Source organism: Quercus robur, chromosome 9 (genome assembly GCF_932294415.1).
Source record: "Quercus robur chromosome 9, dhQueRobu3.1, whole genome shotgun sequence".
In the NCBI taxonomy this organism is placed as follows: Eukaryota; Viridiplantae; Streptophyta; class Magnoliopsida; order Fagales; family Fagaceae; genus Quercus; species Quercus robur.
In genome coordinates, this window is record NC_065542.1 from 10,500,538 (window position 1) to 10,515,333 (window position 14,796).

At 35.6% G+C, this 14,796-nt stretch overlaps 3 protein-coding genes across 6 annotated transcripts in view; all 3 read left to right on the top strand.

Annotated features, from left to right (window-relative positions):
* The first annotated feature begins 1,336 nt into the window (after nt 1–1,336).
* Nucleotides 1,337–3,149, top strand: LOC126700696 (uncharacterized). Its single transcript, XM_050398898.1, has 4 exons — nt 1,337–2,285; nt 2,598–2,635; nt 2,951–3,028; nt 3,138–3,149. The coding sequence occupies exons 1-4, from the start codon at nt 1,487–1,489 to the stop codon at nt 3,147–3,149; spliced, it is 927 nt and encodes a 308-aa protein (XP_050254855.1). The 5' UTR covers nt 1,337–1,486.
* The window catches only part of LOC126698107 (rust resistance kinase Lr10-like), a 144,189-nt gene continuing 131,679 nt past the window's right edge, over nt 2,287–14,796 (top strand). The window contains exons 1-3 of one of the 4 annotated variants that reach the window (XM_050395126.1): nt 2,621–2,630; nt 2,951–3,028; nt 3,873–3,899. The gene's annotated coding sequence lies outside the window, so the exon portion shown is untranslated. The other 3 variants (XM_050395123.1, XM_050395124.1, XM_050395125.1) reach the window with 3 other exon arrangements.
* LOC126700697 (rust resistance kinase Lr10-like) lies at nt 4,247–5,648 on the top strand. The gene has a single exon (XM_050398899.1). The coding sequence runs from the start codon at nt 4,247–4,249 to the stop codon at nt 5,291–5,293; it is 1,047 nt and encodes a 348-aa protein (XP_050254856.1). The 3' UTR covers nt 5,294–5,648.

Consider the following 14,796-nt stretch of genomic DNA (forward strand, 5'->3'; position numbering starts at 1 on the left):
TGGCAACATGGATTTCATTCAAAAGCTTTCCATAGAGCTATTGTTTCCAAACATTCCTTGACTAAAATTAAAAGTGATTTTTAATTTTCAATCTCATCCAATGATTTACTAGCATCAAATCTAGATCTGTAATAAGTATGGGTCGAAGTGATAGTTCATTAATATTTTGTGGTGTTTCATGTTGGTGATTTGAATCACACCTCCTATAATAATAATAAGCATTACTCTAGGAATTATGAATATTTATTGCCATTGAGACCACGGTAGGTAACATGAAAACAGGAATGCTTTCAGAAAGTCATATGAACTAATGCGGCTTCATAAGATCAAGCTCAGAGAACCTTTGAGTGGTTGCATGTAAAACTTTGAAGAAAATAGGATTTTATATTTGCTATTCTAGTTGCACTCATTCAATTAATCTTTGTTTCAATGAGATATTTAATTTTAGGCAAAACTATACTATTGGTCCCTCAAGTTTACCTTATAAGCACAATTGGTCACTCAAGTTTCAAATGAGTGCAATTGGTCCCTCAAGTTTTCAAAATGAGCAATATAAGTTTTTTTGCTTACTTGGCCAATGGAATAATAACCTCGCATTTCTTTTTATTAAAAAATTACAAATTGAATTTACACGTAAGAAACAAAGTAAACTCGTTCCAAATTTTAAATCCTAATCCTAACTCGGTTCCAAAACAAAACTCAATTTTGCAATTTGAAATCTAATGTGAGATTCACAAACCCGAGAGAGAGAGAGAGAGAGAGAGAGAGAGAGAGAGAGAGAGAGAGAGAGAGAGAGAGAGAGAGAGAGAGAGAGAGAGAGAGAGAGAGAGAGAGAGAGAGAGATTGTGTATATTTACGTGGTTACTGTAGTATTTTTGTATATTTACAAAGGTTTAGAAACATTAATGCAGGTGTTTTTTGTGCTATGTTGTGTAAATTTTTGTACTCTTTATATTTTGCAGTGATGCAATTTCTCTTACTCTTGTGAAGGGGTCTTGTGTATATTTACGTGGTTACTATAGTATTTTTGTATATTTACAAAGGTTTAGAAACATTAATGCAAGTGTTTTTTGTGCTATATTGTGTAAATTTTTATACTCTTTATATTTTGCAGTGATGCAATTTCTCTTACTCTTGTGAAGGGGTCAATCAAAGGTTGCTTCGGGGGGAACTTCAGATGCTAAACATTTTCAACATTGAACTCATCTCGTTCTCGTAAAGAGACTAGACCCACTAAACATGCACATTATTGAAAGATTAAAAAAAAAAAACATTTTTCAAAATAACTTTTAAATATTATTATTTTACAATATATATTATTAAAAAAAATTATTGAACTAAATTAACCGTTACCATAAAAGCATAAAAATAAGTTTGTTATCTTTATGTACAGCTGTGCTCCTCTCTCACTCCCTTTATAATCTTTGTCTAAATCTGAGGCAGTTGTAACCATTGGGAAAACTCCTCTCTCTCTCATAAAGCCATAATGGTAAGAGGATTAGGCTTCACTGCAGGACTCACGGTCCTTATTGCTCTTGTTCTGTTAGCCCCTCCAACTTATTGCAGTAATCCTCCCTGTGCCCATTCTTCTTCCTGTGGCAATATCCCCAACATAAGCTTTCCGTTTCGATTGACCAGCGACCCACAAAACTGCGGGGACTCAAAGTATGAACTGTCGTGTGATGCGAACAATCGTACGGTGCTGTACTTATTTGAAGGAAGATACAAATACTACGTGCAGGAAATCAGTTACAGTAACTACACAATCCGGATCGTGGACTCGAGTATACACAAGGACAATTACTTCTCCACTCCGAGTAATTCTTTACATCGACACAATTTCAATTTTGACGATCCATATTCTACGTATCAGCTAAAGCAGACGGTATCGGGGTGGTATCACGAACTATCACGGAGTTTGGTTTGGATGAGCTGTGAAAAACCAGTGAATTCTCCATTGTATTTGGACACTTCTACTTGCAATTATAATGACAACTCTTCTTCTATATCTGATTCCAAGAGGTATAGATATGTTGCAGTTGGTATAACCAGGATATCGGAAGTGGAGGACTCATGCCAAGTAGAGAAGATGTTTCTGACTTCGTGGCCAATAAATAATATCACCTGTACAGACGTCCACAATGAATTAGTAAATGGTTTTGAGCTTTCATGGTTCAATCGTGGAGGTAATTGTGAAAGTTATTGCGGAAGAAACGACACTTATTGCTACCTCGATGAGGCGAACCATCTTCAATGCGAAAGATTCGACGGCATAATCGCTGATGGTAAATAAGGCCATAACACTTTACATTCTCTAATTAAATACCTTACATGCATGTTGACCATTATTTTCCATTTGCAAGATTCTTTCTTTTCTGAACTCTTGCATTTTTCCACTGTCACTATTCACCAACCATTCCTGTATCGTTTCTATTAAACTTCTATAAGACCAAATTTCTTGGTGCATACACCATCCATAATTCCATACCAATGTAATAGACATACTAGAATACTTTTATTCAAGTCTCAGTATAATGACTAGATTTAATTTTTAAGGTTTCCAAACGCTGATGTTTTTCTTTTATTTGTCATTGCAGGATTGCTTGGCCGTATCCGATATACACTCCAAGGTGAGGTTTCTTTCTCAAAAAGTTGTTAGAAGGGTAATATAGAATGGACAATAAAATGGAATTGTATGATTAATAATATATTGTGCCTGATGTGATGATGATAGAAGTAGAGGAATAAGCATGTACTTGGGCAATTGGTTGATCTCAAACTTTTATGCTTGAGGAATGAAAAGTAAAAAAGTATCGAATTTTTTAAGAAGATAGCTTCTTAGTGCGTACCCTACATGTTAGGGAATAGTTATTGTAGTTTCCGTATAATGTCTAAATTCAATTTTAAAGTTCTCAATGTTGATGTTTTTCTTTCTTTGTCAAAAATGCAGATTTTTGGTATTCAATTTGGGACAATGCAGAATGGTGGTATAAAATTAAAAATACAAATCATTTATTCACAGCCACAGGTGAGGTTTCTATCTGAAAGAAGTTGTTTGAAGGATAGTAATTAATATAGAATGGACAAGGAAATAGAATTGCATGAGTAATTGTGCCTAATGTGTGCTGATGACACAGATGGAGGAATAACCATGTACTTGGGTAATCGGTTGATCTCTGATAAATAAAATTCTTAGGAAATTTTGAATTTATTAATTATTTAATTATAATTTTATTAACAACCTCAATCTTTTAGGCTTGATGATATGAAAAGTAAAAAATTTCGAATTTATTAAGAAATTAGCTTCTTCTTTCTATTAAAAATTTACCTTTCCTAGCTCCCAATATTTCCGTGAGAATAAAGGCTTAGTACTTAATATTCAATGCAGAAATACATGTCTAAACATTTACTCTATTATAACCTAATTAAAATAGGTTTGCTTGACTCAATGGCCAAATTCATTAGCCCCATCAATAAGTTAACTAATATTAAATTACCTATTCTTACAAAGGCTTAAGATGTTAGGAAATAGGAAGTGATAAATTTATTTATTTAACTACATAATTCTAGCAACTAATGGTTGTTGAGAACATTGTAGGCATTTGATTGAGCTCCACTCAATTAAAGTGACATCACAATTTTAAAGACCAGATATATAAATTATAAATCAACTGGTTTTTATGGTTGTTTATATTTCTTGCTAAGCATGGCCTAATGAGAGATCTTACTGCAATTTTATTACAGTTGTTAATGCAGTTTTATTAGGCCTTAGACTTTTCAGGTTATTCAGGTCACTTTGTTTCACTAATTAGCAATTCATTTTGCCTAAGCAAAAAGTAATTTCACCTTCTTTTTGTTAATATTTCTTGCAGATTATGTGCCCGTGTCAGTGAAATTGGGTAACAACCTGAATCTCTTCTTCTACTTTTTTTAACATGTCATTCCTTAAGATTGAGATTAAAAATAGTTTACCATGCAAACAAGACACAAATATTAGTGACATTAACATGAAACAACATATATTGGGCTTAATTACTAGGATTAAGAAGGTGTGTAGTTGTAAGTCTAACTATATTTTCAACTTAAAATTAAAAAAGCTGACAGGTGCAACAAGAAATTTGTTTTCTTATGCTAATTTCGGTTATGTTTCTGCACAGTATTATTTTACCTTGAAACAAAGACTGCCTTGGGGATTCCATGTGTGGTGGCATTTTTGATATATAAGTGGCATAAGAGACATTTATCAATGTATGATGCTATTGAAGAATTTCTGCAAAGCCAAATTAACCTCACGCCAATTAGGTACTCTTACTCAAATATTAGAAAGATGTCCAAAGGTTTCAAGGACAAATTAGGTGAAGGAGGCTATGGCTCTGTATATAGAGGAAAGCTTGAAAGTGGCCCTCTAGTAGCTATAAAGATGTTGGGTAATCCCAAAGCTAATGGGCAAGAATTTATCAATGAAGTTGCAACAATTGGAAGGATTCACCACATGAATGTGGTGCAACTCATTGGTTTTTGTGTTGAGGGACCAAAACGTGCCCTTATATATGAATTCATGCCTAATGGTTCTCTTGAAAAATACATTTTTTCTCGAGAAGGAAGTATTCCCTTAAGTATTGAAAAAACATATAAGATTTCTCTTAGAGTGGCTCATGGGATTGAATATCTACATCAAGGATGTGACATGCAAATTCTGCATTTTGATATTAAGCCTCATAACATTCTTCTCAATGAGAACTTCATTCCCAAAGTTTCTGATTTTGGGCTTGCAAAACTTTATTCAACGAATGATAGCATAGTGTCGTTGACTGCTGCAAGAGGAACATTAGGATATATAGCTCCAGAGTTGTTCTATAAAAACATTGGAGGGGTCTCCTATAAAGCTGATGTTTATAGTTTTGGCATGTTATTGTTGGAAATGGCAAGCAGAAGAAAGAACGTGAATGCATCCGCAGACCATTCAAGCCAAATTTACTTCCCAACTTGGGTCTATGGCCAATTTAGCGAAGGAAATTACATAGAAATAGAAGATGCCACAGAGGAGGAGAAGAAAATTGTTAAGAAGATGATCATAGTTGCATTATGGTGCATACAAATGAAGCCTAGTGACCGTCCTTCAATGAACAAGGTTGTAGAAATGCTTGAAGGAGAAGTTGAATGCTTACAAATGCCTTCCAAGCCTTTCCTATCATCATCACCAGCGAGACCAACAGGGGATGTAGGAGACAATTTAAATTCAACTAGTTCATCATTTCAATCAGGTGAATCAAATCAATCGGCTATACTTTAAATGCAAGGGAAAGTTAACATCACAGTGGAACTGGGGCAATTATTCTTCACATATATGATAGCATAAAGACATTTTATATTTTTGTGTGACAAATAATTGGTCCCTTGATTTATGATAACTATCCTTACCTACAACAAATTTTCTTTTTTGCTTAGTGTGTGGTATATTTATTTGTTAAGGTCTTTTTAAGAGGAAAAAAATATTTATAACTTTATAATTGTGAATGTGTAGTTGATTAAGTTAATAAACAATGCTGAAAAACCGGGCAATATATTTTGGAGTGGCAATAGCCCAGTTGTAGAAATTGCTTTACTCCTATTTATATATTCAGTAGTCATATGCATGGTTAGCAATTTCTTGTTATTATCATAAAAAAAAAAAAGTAAAAAAATAAAAATAAAAAAAAGCGATCAATTCATAAATAATTAGTGGCTGCTCTGCCTCCTACAGAGGATAAATTATTGTTGTGCAGATAATTAATATTCCTTAATCAACCAGGCTGTTCAATTAGAGTTGTCCCATTGAATGAAAATATTCTTCTTTTAGCTCTTGAAAATGTGACTTATATTTTTACGTATTCGTCTTGTACTAATTTAAGTGCACAAGATGTAGCAAAAATTTAGGTGAACAAGGGCATGGCTTTGTTTACTTTTTTGAGATTGGTGTGTGGGAATTAAAATTGTCTATGATTATACATCCTCTGCTTAATGAATCACGCCTAACTTGGACTCTGAATACCATATTGAAATCAAAATGTCCCAATCTCTTACTTGCCCAAATGAAAAAAGAACTTTTCTGGAAATATTGAGTATCCTCCAGCATCCTATAAATGTACAAACAAATCGAGAGAAAGCTTGAACTATTCCAACCATATATGGTCATTGTTGTGCTTCTCTTAATTGCCCTTGCATGGTATGCATACCATGTATCCAACCATATATGGTCACTACAATCGTACTACCAATTCAATTCAGTATATAAAGAATTACATTCTCAATTTTATCAATATCCTTTGTCAAAATTAGTTATGTTTAAACGGTGAAAACAATAAGTCAATGGAACAAATGTTTTTGAAAGCTTTGGAAGAACAGAATAACTAACGTAAATAAAGGTATAATAGTGAAAACACATGATAGCTCCACTGTATTTAGAGAATATAACACTATCTAACTTTATACATGGCGAAAAAAAATTTACACACAAAATTGTACGGCTTGTAGTCTTTCTCATTTCTCTGTCAATGTTTAGAGGCCTCGTGTCATAAGTTGATTGGTGCATCTGGTTTGTGGAGGAGATGGTTATTTTGTGCCTTTGCCGGTTAGATAGTAACATCATGTTTTTCCTCCTCATGCTCTGTCGTTGTGTATAAAAGACAGAGCTATGTTGTAACATAATTAATCAATTCAATGAAATCACACATTACTTTCTCCTTCATTTTTTGCTTGTGTTCTTGAGCAAACCTGTTTTGTAACATTGTTTTGTTTTATTTATTTGTTAGTGGTAAGTGTCAGTGAAAAGTGAAAACTACAAAATCCAAGCCTCAAACCATCTTCTAATTACCTGTGATAACAATGTGCGAGGTTTGTTCCAAGAATTGGAATGGTTTGATCACAAGCAACTCTAACTTTCGCAAAAAAATGAATGAAAATAAAAGGAAACTAGAGTGTTTTTTTAATTCAAGTTTTCTATCTTCACAGTCAAAAAAAAAAAAATTCAAGTTATTTATTTATTTTCTTTAGAAAATCATTATTTCATTTTTTCTTTTTTGATGTTGATTTTTTTTTTTTTTTTATAAATTTAGACGCAGATGTGGTTTTTTATTACTAGTAATTAATTATTCCTAATTATTTTATTAGCTACGTGTTTGTGAGCCAAGTGAAAGTACTAAAATGACAATTGTTTCATAACTTAAGGTTCAAAATGAATCCTTTTAAAAAAAAAAAAAAAAAAAAAAACAGATCAAAATGACTGGAAAAAAAAAAGCACTAAATTGAATGGATTGGGGTGAAAGAATAGAAAATTGAAGGATCCATTTTCCTTCATAAACCAACCATATTCTTTCCCCTCAAGGGAGAGAGGAGAGAGTTCATATGGTGGGACTCACAAATAAAGCTTTTTTTTTTTTTCATTACATGTGCATTTGGCTCTTGCTTATTTGCTAAAAGCTTTTTGTTTTAAGCATTTCTTTGGTAAATAATAACTTTTAATAGAAAGAAGCTATTTTTTTTTTTTTTGTCACACATCTAATATAAAAGTTACTAAAATTTATATATTTTAATAAACACTATGCAAATATATATATATATATATATATATATTTTTTGCTGAATAATACTATGCAAATAAATTACCATAAAAAATTGCTACCAAACCTGCACATAATGTAAATGTAGAGACAACAATAATGAAAATTTTGATATGTTGAAATAAAATCAAATTTACAATAAACGTACAAAGATCGCTCACGTGAATACTACCACACATTTAGTGGAGAGAGAGAGAGAGAGAGAGAGAGATCAAGATGAAAGAGAGAGGTAAATGCCGTGATGTGAGAATCCAAGACAGGAAGGGCTAGGTTTTTTGGCTGTTGACCATTTCAACATGGTTACATTAAAAGAGAAATTATAGCAAAATTTATTACGTAATGAATATAAATAATTTTCAATATTTTTTTAAAAAAAGATCCATTTTAAAATATCATAAATAATATCAAATATATTAAAAAAAAATTTTTGAGTCTTTTATTTTATTTATGCTTTGTTAATACGGAATAGATACTAGTTCTATTCTTGTATACTAATTTAGATTTGAATTTTAGTATATTTTTTATTCTTGAATGTTGAATCATCAAAAAATGTTATTATTCATGTTTTGGTTCCTCAAAGACAAATTCCTACTTTCATCCTTGATTTTCTCAATATTGCCTTCATTTTTCATTATTGGATGCAAAAACATTTTGGCTCACTTGAGACCCATGTGTTCTAAGACCAGGTGTTCCATTTGGTAGAAAATGGATAGGGCACTAATAGAAGGGGGCCTAAATATTGATTTAGTATCAAAGTTATTTGTACCAAATTGACCCCCACCCCCCCCCCCCCCCCCCAAAAAAAAAAAAAAAAACATAATTACGGAGCTTAATGTAACAACTTGAAAGTTCAAGGAGTGCTAGTGCAATTTAACATTTGAAACAAATACTAAATATTAGAATCTTGTTGCAAATTGCAATCAATTCATGTGGATGAAAGAAATATTGGTTCTACCAAAAGAGAATCAAATATTGGAAAATTGTTGCACTCAACTTTTGTTTTTCGTTTAAAAGTTTTAATTTTATTTCACTAGTAGTCGTCGAGCACATCCCATAGGAAGAGTGAATAATAGTCAAACTTAAACTTACTTCTTTAGAAGAAATCTCAGACACCATTGGCTCAAGAAGTCTTATGCCATTGAGTGAAAATTACTCAGATATAGGTGGCTTAAGAAGTCTTTTGCCATTGCGTGAAAATTACTCACAAATATAACTATTTTCTAGGTTGCTCTATACATAAGAACTTTTTAGACATAAACTGGGCCTTATAGCCCATTATAGAAGATATAAAGCCCATGTTGAAAAAAAATTTGTGTTGGGATTTTCCTTTTGTACCTCAGTGTGTAAATTTTCATTGCTCTCAATCTTGTCATGGGCCCCTTTTTGTAAGGCTGGTGGGAAGCGGTTGCTTCATGGATTAATTTGAGTTACAATTTTCCTAATATTCCTATGGTTGAATAACGAAGAATTTAATCAACTTTTCTTATGTGTTATATGACCCGTTGTATTTTTCATCGATGTTCTAGTAGTGAGATATTTAATTTAATTGAACATGAAGAACTTTTCATCGAGCTATTTAATTTAACGTGTGGGACCTCAAGTTGTATTTTTAATTGATGTTCTAGTGAGAAAGCAACAAAGAAAGATAGGGATGGCATGACACTACTTACAAAATGTCATTTACAAGTTTTTATGAATGGAAGCTATTTGTTGACTCATGAGTCAAGGTTTCAATTGGATATGAAGGTGCATGGAACATCATGCATAGAGAAAGTATATGTTGTTTATGGAATACCAAGTCAGCATCTAGTGGTGTTTCATGGTCTACTTAAAACTTGACACCTATATAAAAATTGACAAGTCAGGATACTAGCTCACTTAAATTAAAATTACAGATGTGGGGTCAGAGAATTTACGACCCCGACCCACTTTACATTAGGGCTCAAGGCCCGAGCCGAGGAGAGGCATTGCCGAGGACATACAATGAAAGTCCAAATAGCCTAGAGATATAGCCGAGGATGATTCTGTCCTCGGCATCCCAAAGCGCTCCTGAAAGAAAGGGCAAGTACGGTATAGGAACAGTTTAGGGAAAAACCGAACACCTCCACATTGATGGAGAAAGGACCCCTAAACAATATGGCGACAAAGGACAAAGGAAAGGTTGTCATTACTGCAATTAAATACTCTGCGCCTGACAGAGCAATGTTTTTCAGCTTTTACAACCACCCCCAACCACTTTGGGTATGGGCTGATGGGACAAGTATCAGCCCTAGAACGCTGAACCTACACGTGGACGTTGGAAGAAGGGTAAAGGCTAGTATAAAAAGGAAAGATAAGCAATTCTGCAGGGGGGGAAAACAAATCGCCTCCCAGACCATGGAACCCTAAAAAAGAAGAATAATCAGAACACGAAGCTCCTCGGATGATGTCTAAGGACCGAAGCCACTCAGGTCGTATCGGAAGAAGGTCTTGCTAGACACGCCAGGTTCACCCTCGTGTAAATTTCCATAGAAACCACGACTAACCACTGTCCGGTGACCCAGGCCTAGCCTTTCAAGCCCACGCTCTACAAATTATATTATTTGGGCCTTTAACGTACGAACCCAATACCATCTTGGGATCGTTATAAATTGAGTCCTTACAATTGGCGCCGTCTGTGGGAAAGGCTTGTGCGTTGGCCCAGGCAGTGGATCGAGAAAGTCCCTCCATCGCTTCCAGCAACTCGTTGTTGTACCCTAACATAAAGTTCCACTAGGGGCTACGCTTCGAAGCGTCAGTAGCGCGGACGGTTCTAAGGGCTTCCAACGTCAGATCAACGTCCCACACCTTGGCCGAGGGGCTAATCCCCCCAAACTTAAAGAAAAATCTAAGTTTTGGACAGAACTAAGGTATTGCATGGTCCTCGGATTCAAACCTATGGGGAAACCAACTACTTAAAGAAAATCTAAATTTTGGACAGAACCAAGGTATTGCATGGTCCTCGGACTCAAACCTATGATAGAACCAAGGTATTGCATGGTCCTCGAACTCAAACCTATGGGGAAACCAACTACTTAAAGAAAATCTAAGTTTTAGACAGAACTAAGGTATTGCGTGGTCCTCGAACTCAAACCTATGGAGAAACCAACTACTTAAAGGAAAATCTGAGTTTTGGATAGAACCAAGGTATTGCATGGTCCTATCTAAGTGTTAGACAGAACCAAGGTATTGCATGGTCCTGTGACTCAAACCTATGGGGAGATTAGTCATTAGAAAATGGATTAAGTCTTAGACAGAATGGAAATCCCGTCCTATCCTCGGATCCCCAGCTCCAAGGAAACTAATGTAAACGAGTATTTAGGCCCGGTACAGTCATACCTCGGTCCTCGGACCGGATGCCAAAAACGGTTAAGGCCATGAATGTTGTTAGGAACGTGGTAAAGCACCCTAGTACACAGCAACCATCTCGGATAGTTCATGTTGGGTTACCCATCCTCTGATGATCGCCTCATACGCAATACAGAACGTTCAGCTATTATCTCGGTTAGTCTTATATGTATAACCCAGGTCAGCATTATTGTGCTTGTTAGTCTCAGTAAGTCCAAAATAATAACTTTTTGTTAACAGGGGGTTCGGCCCTAAGTATCGTTCAGAAAAAAAAAAAAAAAATATATATATATATATATATATATATATATATATAGCACGTCCATTCACAGTATAACTATTGCAGAAAAGAAAGAATACTTAGAATAAGATAAAGTCGTCTTTTATTAATACAAAGAAATAGTACAGCGTACAATGAGGGGCTTAAGCAAGCCTATACCAGAAGCTAACTACAAAGACAAAAAGAAAAAGCAAAAAAGGAAAAAGATACAAGGGAGTGATGAATCCTTCAAAATTCTGCTCTTATGGCGACTAAGCGTGTCAGGATGGCCCTATTGATGGAAGGGGAGAAGAACAGAAGAAGCAGAAGCACCAGGATGCTCCTAGTGATGGAAGAGAAGAAGAAGCGGAAGCAAAAGGAGGCACCAGAGAAGGAGGAGAGGAGGAAGCGAGGATGCCCAATCCCCGCATCAGCTCTGACTCCTAACACGCGGGTGTCATATTAGTAGCGCTCGAGAGAGAGCAGATGGTACCGACGATGAGAAACCCCATTGCTGTCGCACCAAAAATCTGACGCGACTAGCACCTACTTCGGATTTTGCTGAAGGAGGAGGAGGCTTCTCCCCTGCCCTATGAAAGGGGAGAGCTGTCTTGAGTCTCCGTCTCCCTTGCCTTTACCGCACCATCTTGAGCCTCGAAGAGACCCAGTGCTTCTGGAGAGGGTGTGGTCCCTTCACCCCCACTTTTGCCTCAAACATATCACTCTCTAAGGCTTAAATTGCACTGGTAATGAAAACTTGGAGCGCAGCTGGAGGTTTAGGAATTTGAAAAGACTAAAGGGTCTGTACGTAAAGGAAGTGACCTCCTACCTTGCTTCTTATATGGAGGGCAAGTTTGGTGGCATTTAATCTACACAGATTTCCAGGAAGAGCTACAAACAAGATAATTTCCACTCGACTCCCAACGCCGTCTACAATCGGTGGATTTGAGTGGCCTCGTAAAAGGAACTTATTAAAGACACGCCTCGTACACTGAAACGACAAAAGTACGGCGTGAGTAAATCTAAAGGAATGTCTCATAACCCGGCGCATTTCCCAGGCAAATGAAGAGACACCGACATTAATGAAGGACAAAGGTAGGCAAATCGTGATGTAGGCCCAGCATCACCAAAACCCTCATCTCCGACCAAGAGGTCGGACAGCAGGATTTTGAGGGGCTAATGTGGGGTCAGAGAATTTACGACCTCGGCCCACTTTACATTAGGGCCCAAGGCCCGAGCCGAGGAGAGGCATTGCCGAGGACATACAATGAAAGTCCAAATAGCCTAGAGATATAGCCGAGGATGATTCCGTCCTTGGCATCCCAAAGTGCTCCTAAAAGAAAGGGCAAGTATGGTATAGGAACATTTTAGGGAAAAACCGAACACCTCCACATTGATGGAGAAAGGACCCCTGGACAATATGGCGACAAAGGACAAAGGAAAGGCTACCATTACTGCAATTAAATACTCTGCGCCTGACAGAGCAATACTTTTCAGCTTTTACAACCACCCCCAACCACTTTGGATATGGGCTGATGGGACAAGTATTAGCCTTGGAACGCTGAACCTACACGTAGGCGTTGGAAGAAGGGTAAAGGCTAGTATAAAAAGGAAAGAGAAGCAATTCAGGGGGGGGGGGGGGACAAATCGCCTCCCAAACCATGGAACCCTAAAAAAGAAGAATAATCAGAACACGAAGCTCCTCGAATGATGTCTAAGGACCGAAGCCACTCAGGTCGTATCGGAAGAAGGTCTTGCTAGACACGCCAGGTTCACCCTCGTGTAAATTTCCATAGAAACCACGACTAACCACTGTTCGGTGACCCAGGCCTAGCCTTTCAAGCCCACGCTCTACAAATTATATTGTTTGAACTTTTAACGTACGAACCCAATACCATCTTGGGGTCGTTACAAATTGAGTCCTTACAACAGAAATGCACTTGAAAATTTTCAAACTCCCACCCCTTTAACACGCTTTCACTTGTAAAATCAAAAGATTATCTTCTCTTTCTTTCTATGTTTCTCTCTAGCACAACTGCACACACCAGCCCCTTGCACCTCCATGTACTCTCTCTCAACTCCAAAGCTTGACATCCACTACTTAGTATTGCTGCCGGAGATAGAGATACATCGGCCTTTGTCTCGTCGGAAAACACCCAAAACTGTCTCTTCCTCTCATTGTTTCCAAATTCCAACCTCCAACGCCGAAAGTTTTCTCGCGCTTCCAACAACTGACGTTGCAAGAAGGTTTTCTCTCCCTCTTTTTATTTTTTATTTTTTATTTTTATTTTTTTATTTATAAATTTTTCTGTTTACATAGATGTGTTTTGTTTTAAAAAAAATTGAATTATACATGTTTGATAAAATGCTTCAGTGAAGATTGTTGCACTAATAATACAGTAAAAGGTTTATTTTATTTTATTTCATTGTTCTTTTGGATTAGATTACAAGTGGTTAGTATGTTGCAGTTTCATCGGTTGAGAAATAAAGCTTTTTCTTTGTTTATTAGTTGAGTTGTTACACGATCTGAACTACAAATTTGTTTTATGGTGAATAGCCAAATGGAAGAATACAAAAATACCCATTTGGTATCTCTTATGGCCTTTTAAATTTGTCTAATGAGATGGTAAACAATTTGAACTACACATCTATCTTATGGTGAATAGCTAGATTCAACGTTCAAGCATCAATATCTTTGGGTCCACCATTTGTAATTCTTTTGTCATTGCCTTATGTGATTTATTGAGCATTGCCTCAATAGTCTTTTTTCATCTTTTAATTCTTGTTGGTATTTTCTCCTCACTTGAATGCTATGGTGGTTTAAACTCATTTTTTGTTTTTCAAGTTAAATACCAATTAACTTAAGACAAAGTGCTTAAGGAATTTATTCAAATGTGGTGTAACTAAGAGTTTATGTTGTTTCCATGGAAATAAAATTTCAGATCTATATCTTTTTTTTTTTCTTTTTCTTTTTTTTTTCTTTCAATTTTCATTATATTTATTATTTAGTGCTTCAAATCTAAGCCTTATAGCTTGTGGAATTCAAGCTATGCTAGCTGGAAATTTTGAAATATCATATTTGCAACTCTTGGCCTTTGGTCCAAGTATTTTTTGGGTTGTCCACCAAATTGTAGTTGGAACCTCAACCCCTCAGGGTTATGTTAGGTTGTCACCAGAGTATCTTGATATAAATTAAGATATATTTTTAGCCCATGGGATTATGTGCAAGATTGAGGATTATGAATTGTTATTATAGGGTATACTATCTACATTAGGATAAATGGATAATAGCTTTCTTTCAATAATCTTATTTGTTCCCATCCAAAAAGATTTTTTTTTTTTTGGGTGCATTTACTCAAGATGTTTTATTTTTTGTCTTGAGTAATTACAATTTAATACTATTCAAATGGTTTGGTTGCAGGATATAGCTCATTGAAAAATATTGTAGGCGATGAAGAGACAATACCATAGATTTATGAAGCAATTTTGAAGAGTTAATTGATAAGCATGATGAGGTTGACACAGAGTTAATGGAAGAAATTTGTTATAAGACACATCGGACTTCGGTTAATA

Excerpts from the sequence above, each read along its gene's own strand:
- LOC126700696 (XM_050398898.1), top strand. The coding sequence starts at position 1,487 with ATGGTAAGAGGATTAGGCTTCACTGCAGGACTCACGGTCCTTATTGCT. Across the intron at positions 2,286-2,597 it reads CGACGGCATAATCGCTGATG|GATTGCTTGGCCGTATCCGA; the intron begins GTAAATAAGGCC and ends TTGTCATTGCAG. Across the intron at positions 2,636-2,950 it reads GATATACACTCCAAGGTGAG|ATTTTTGGTATTCAATTTGG; the intron begins GTTTCTTTCTCA and ends TCAAAAATGCAG.
- LOC126700697 (XM_050398899.1), top strand. The coding sequence starts at position 4,247 with ATGTATGATGCTATTGAAGAATTTCTGCAAAGCCAAATTAACCTCACG.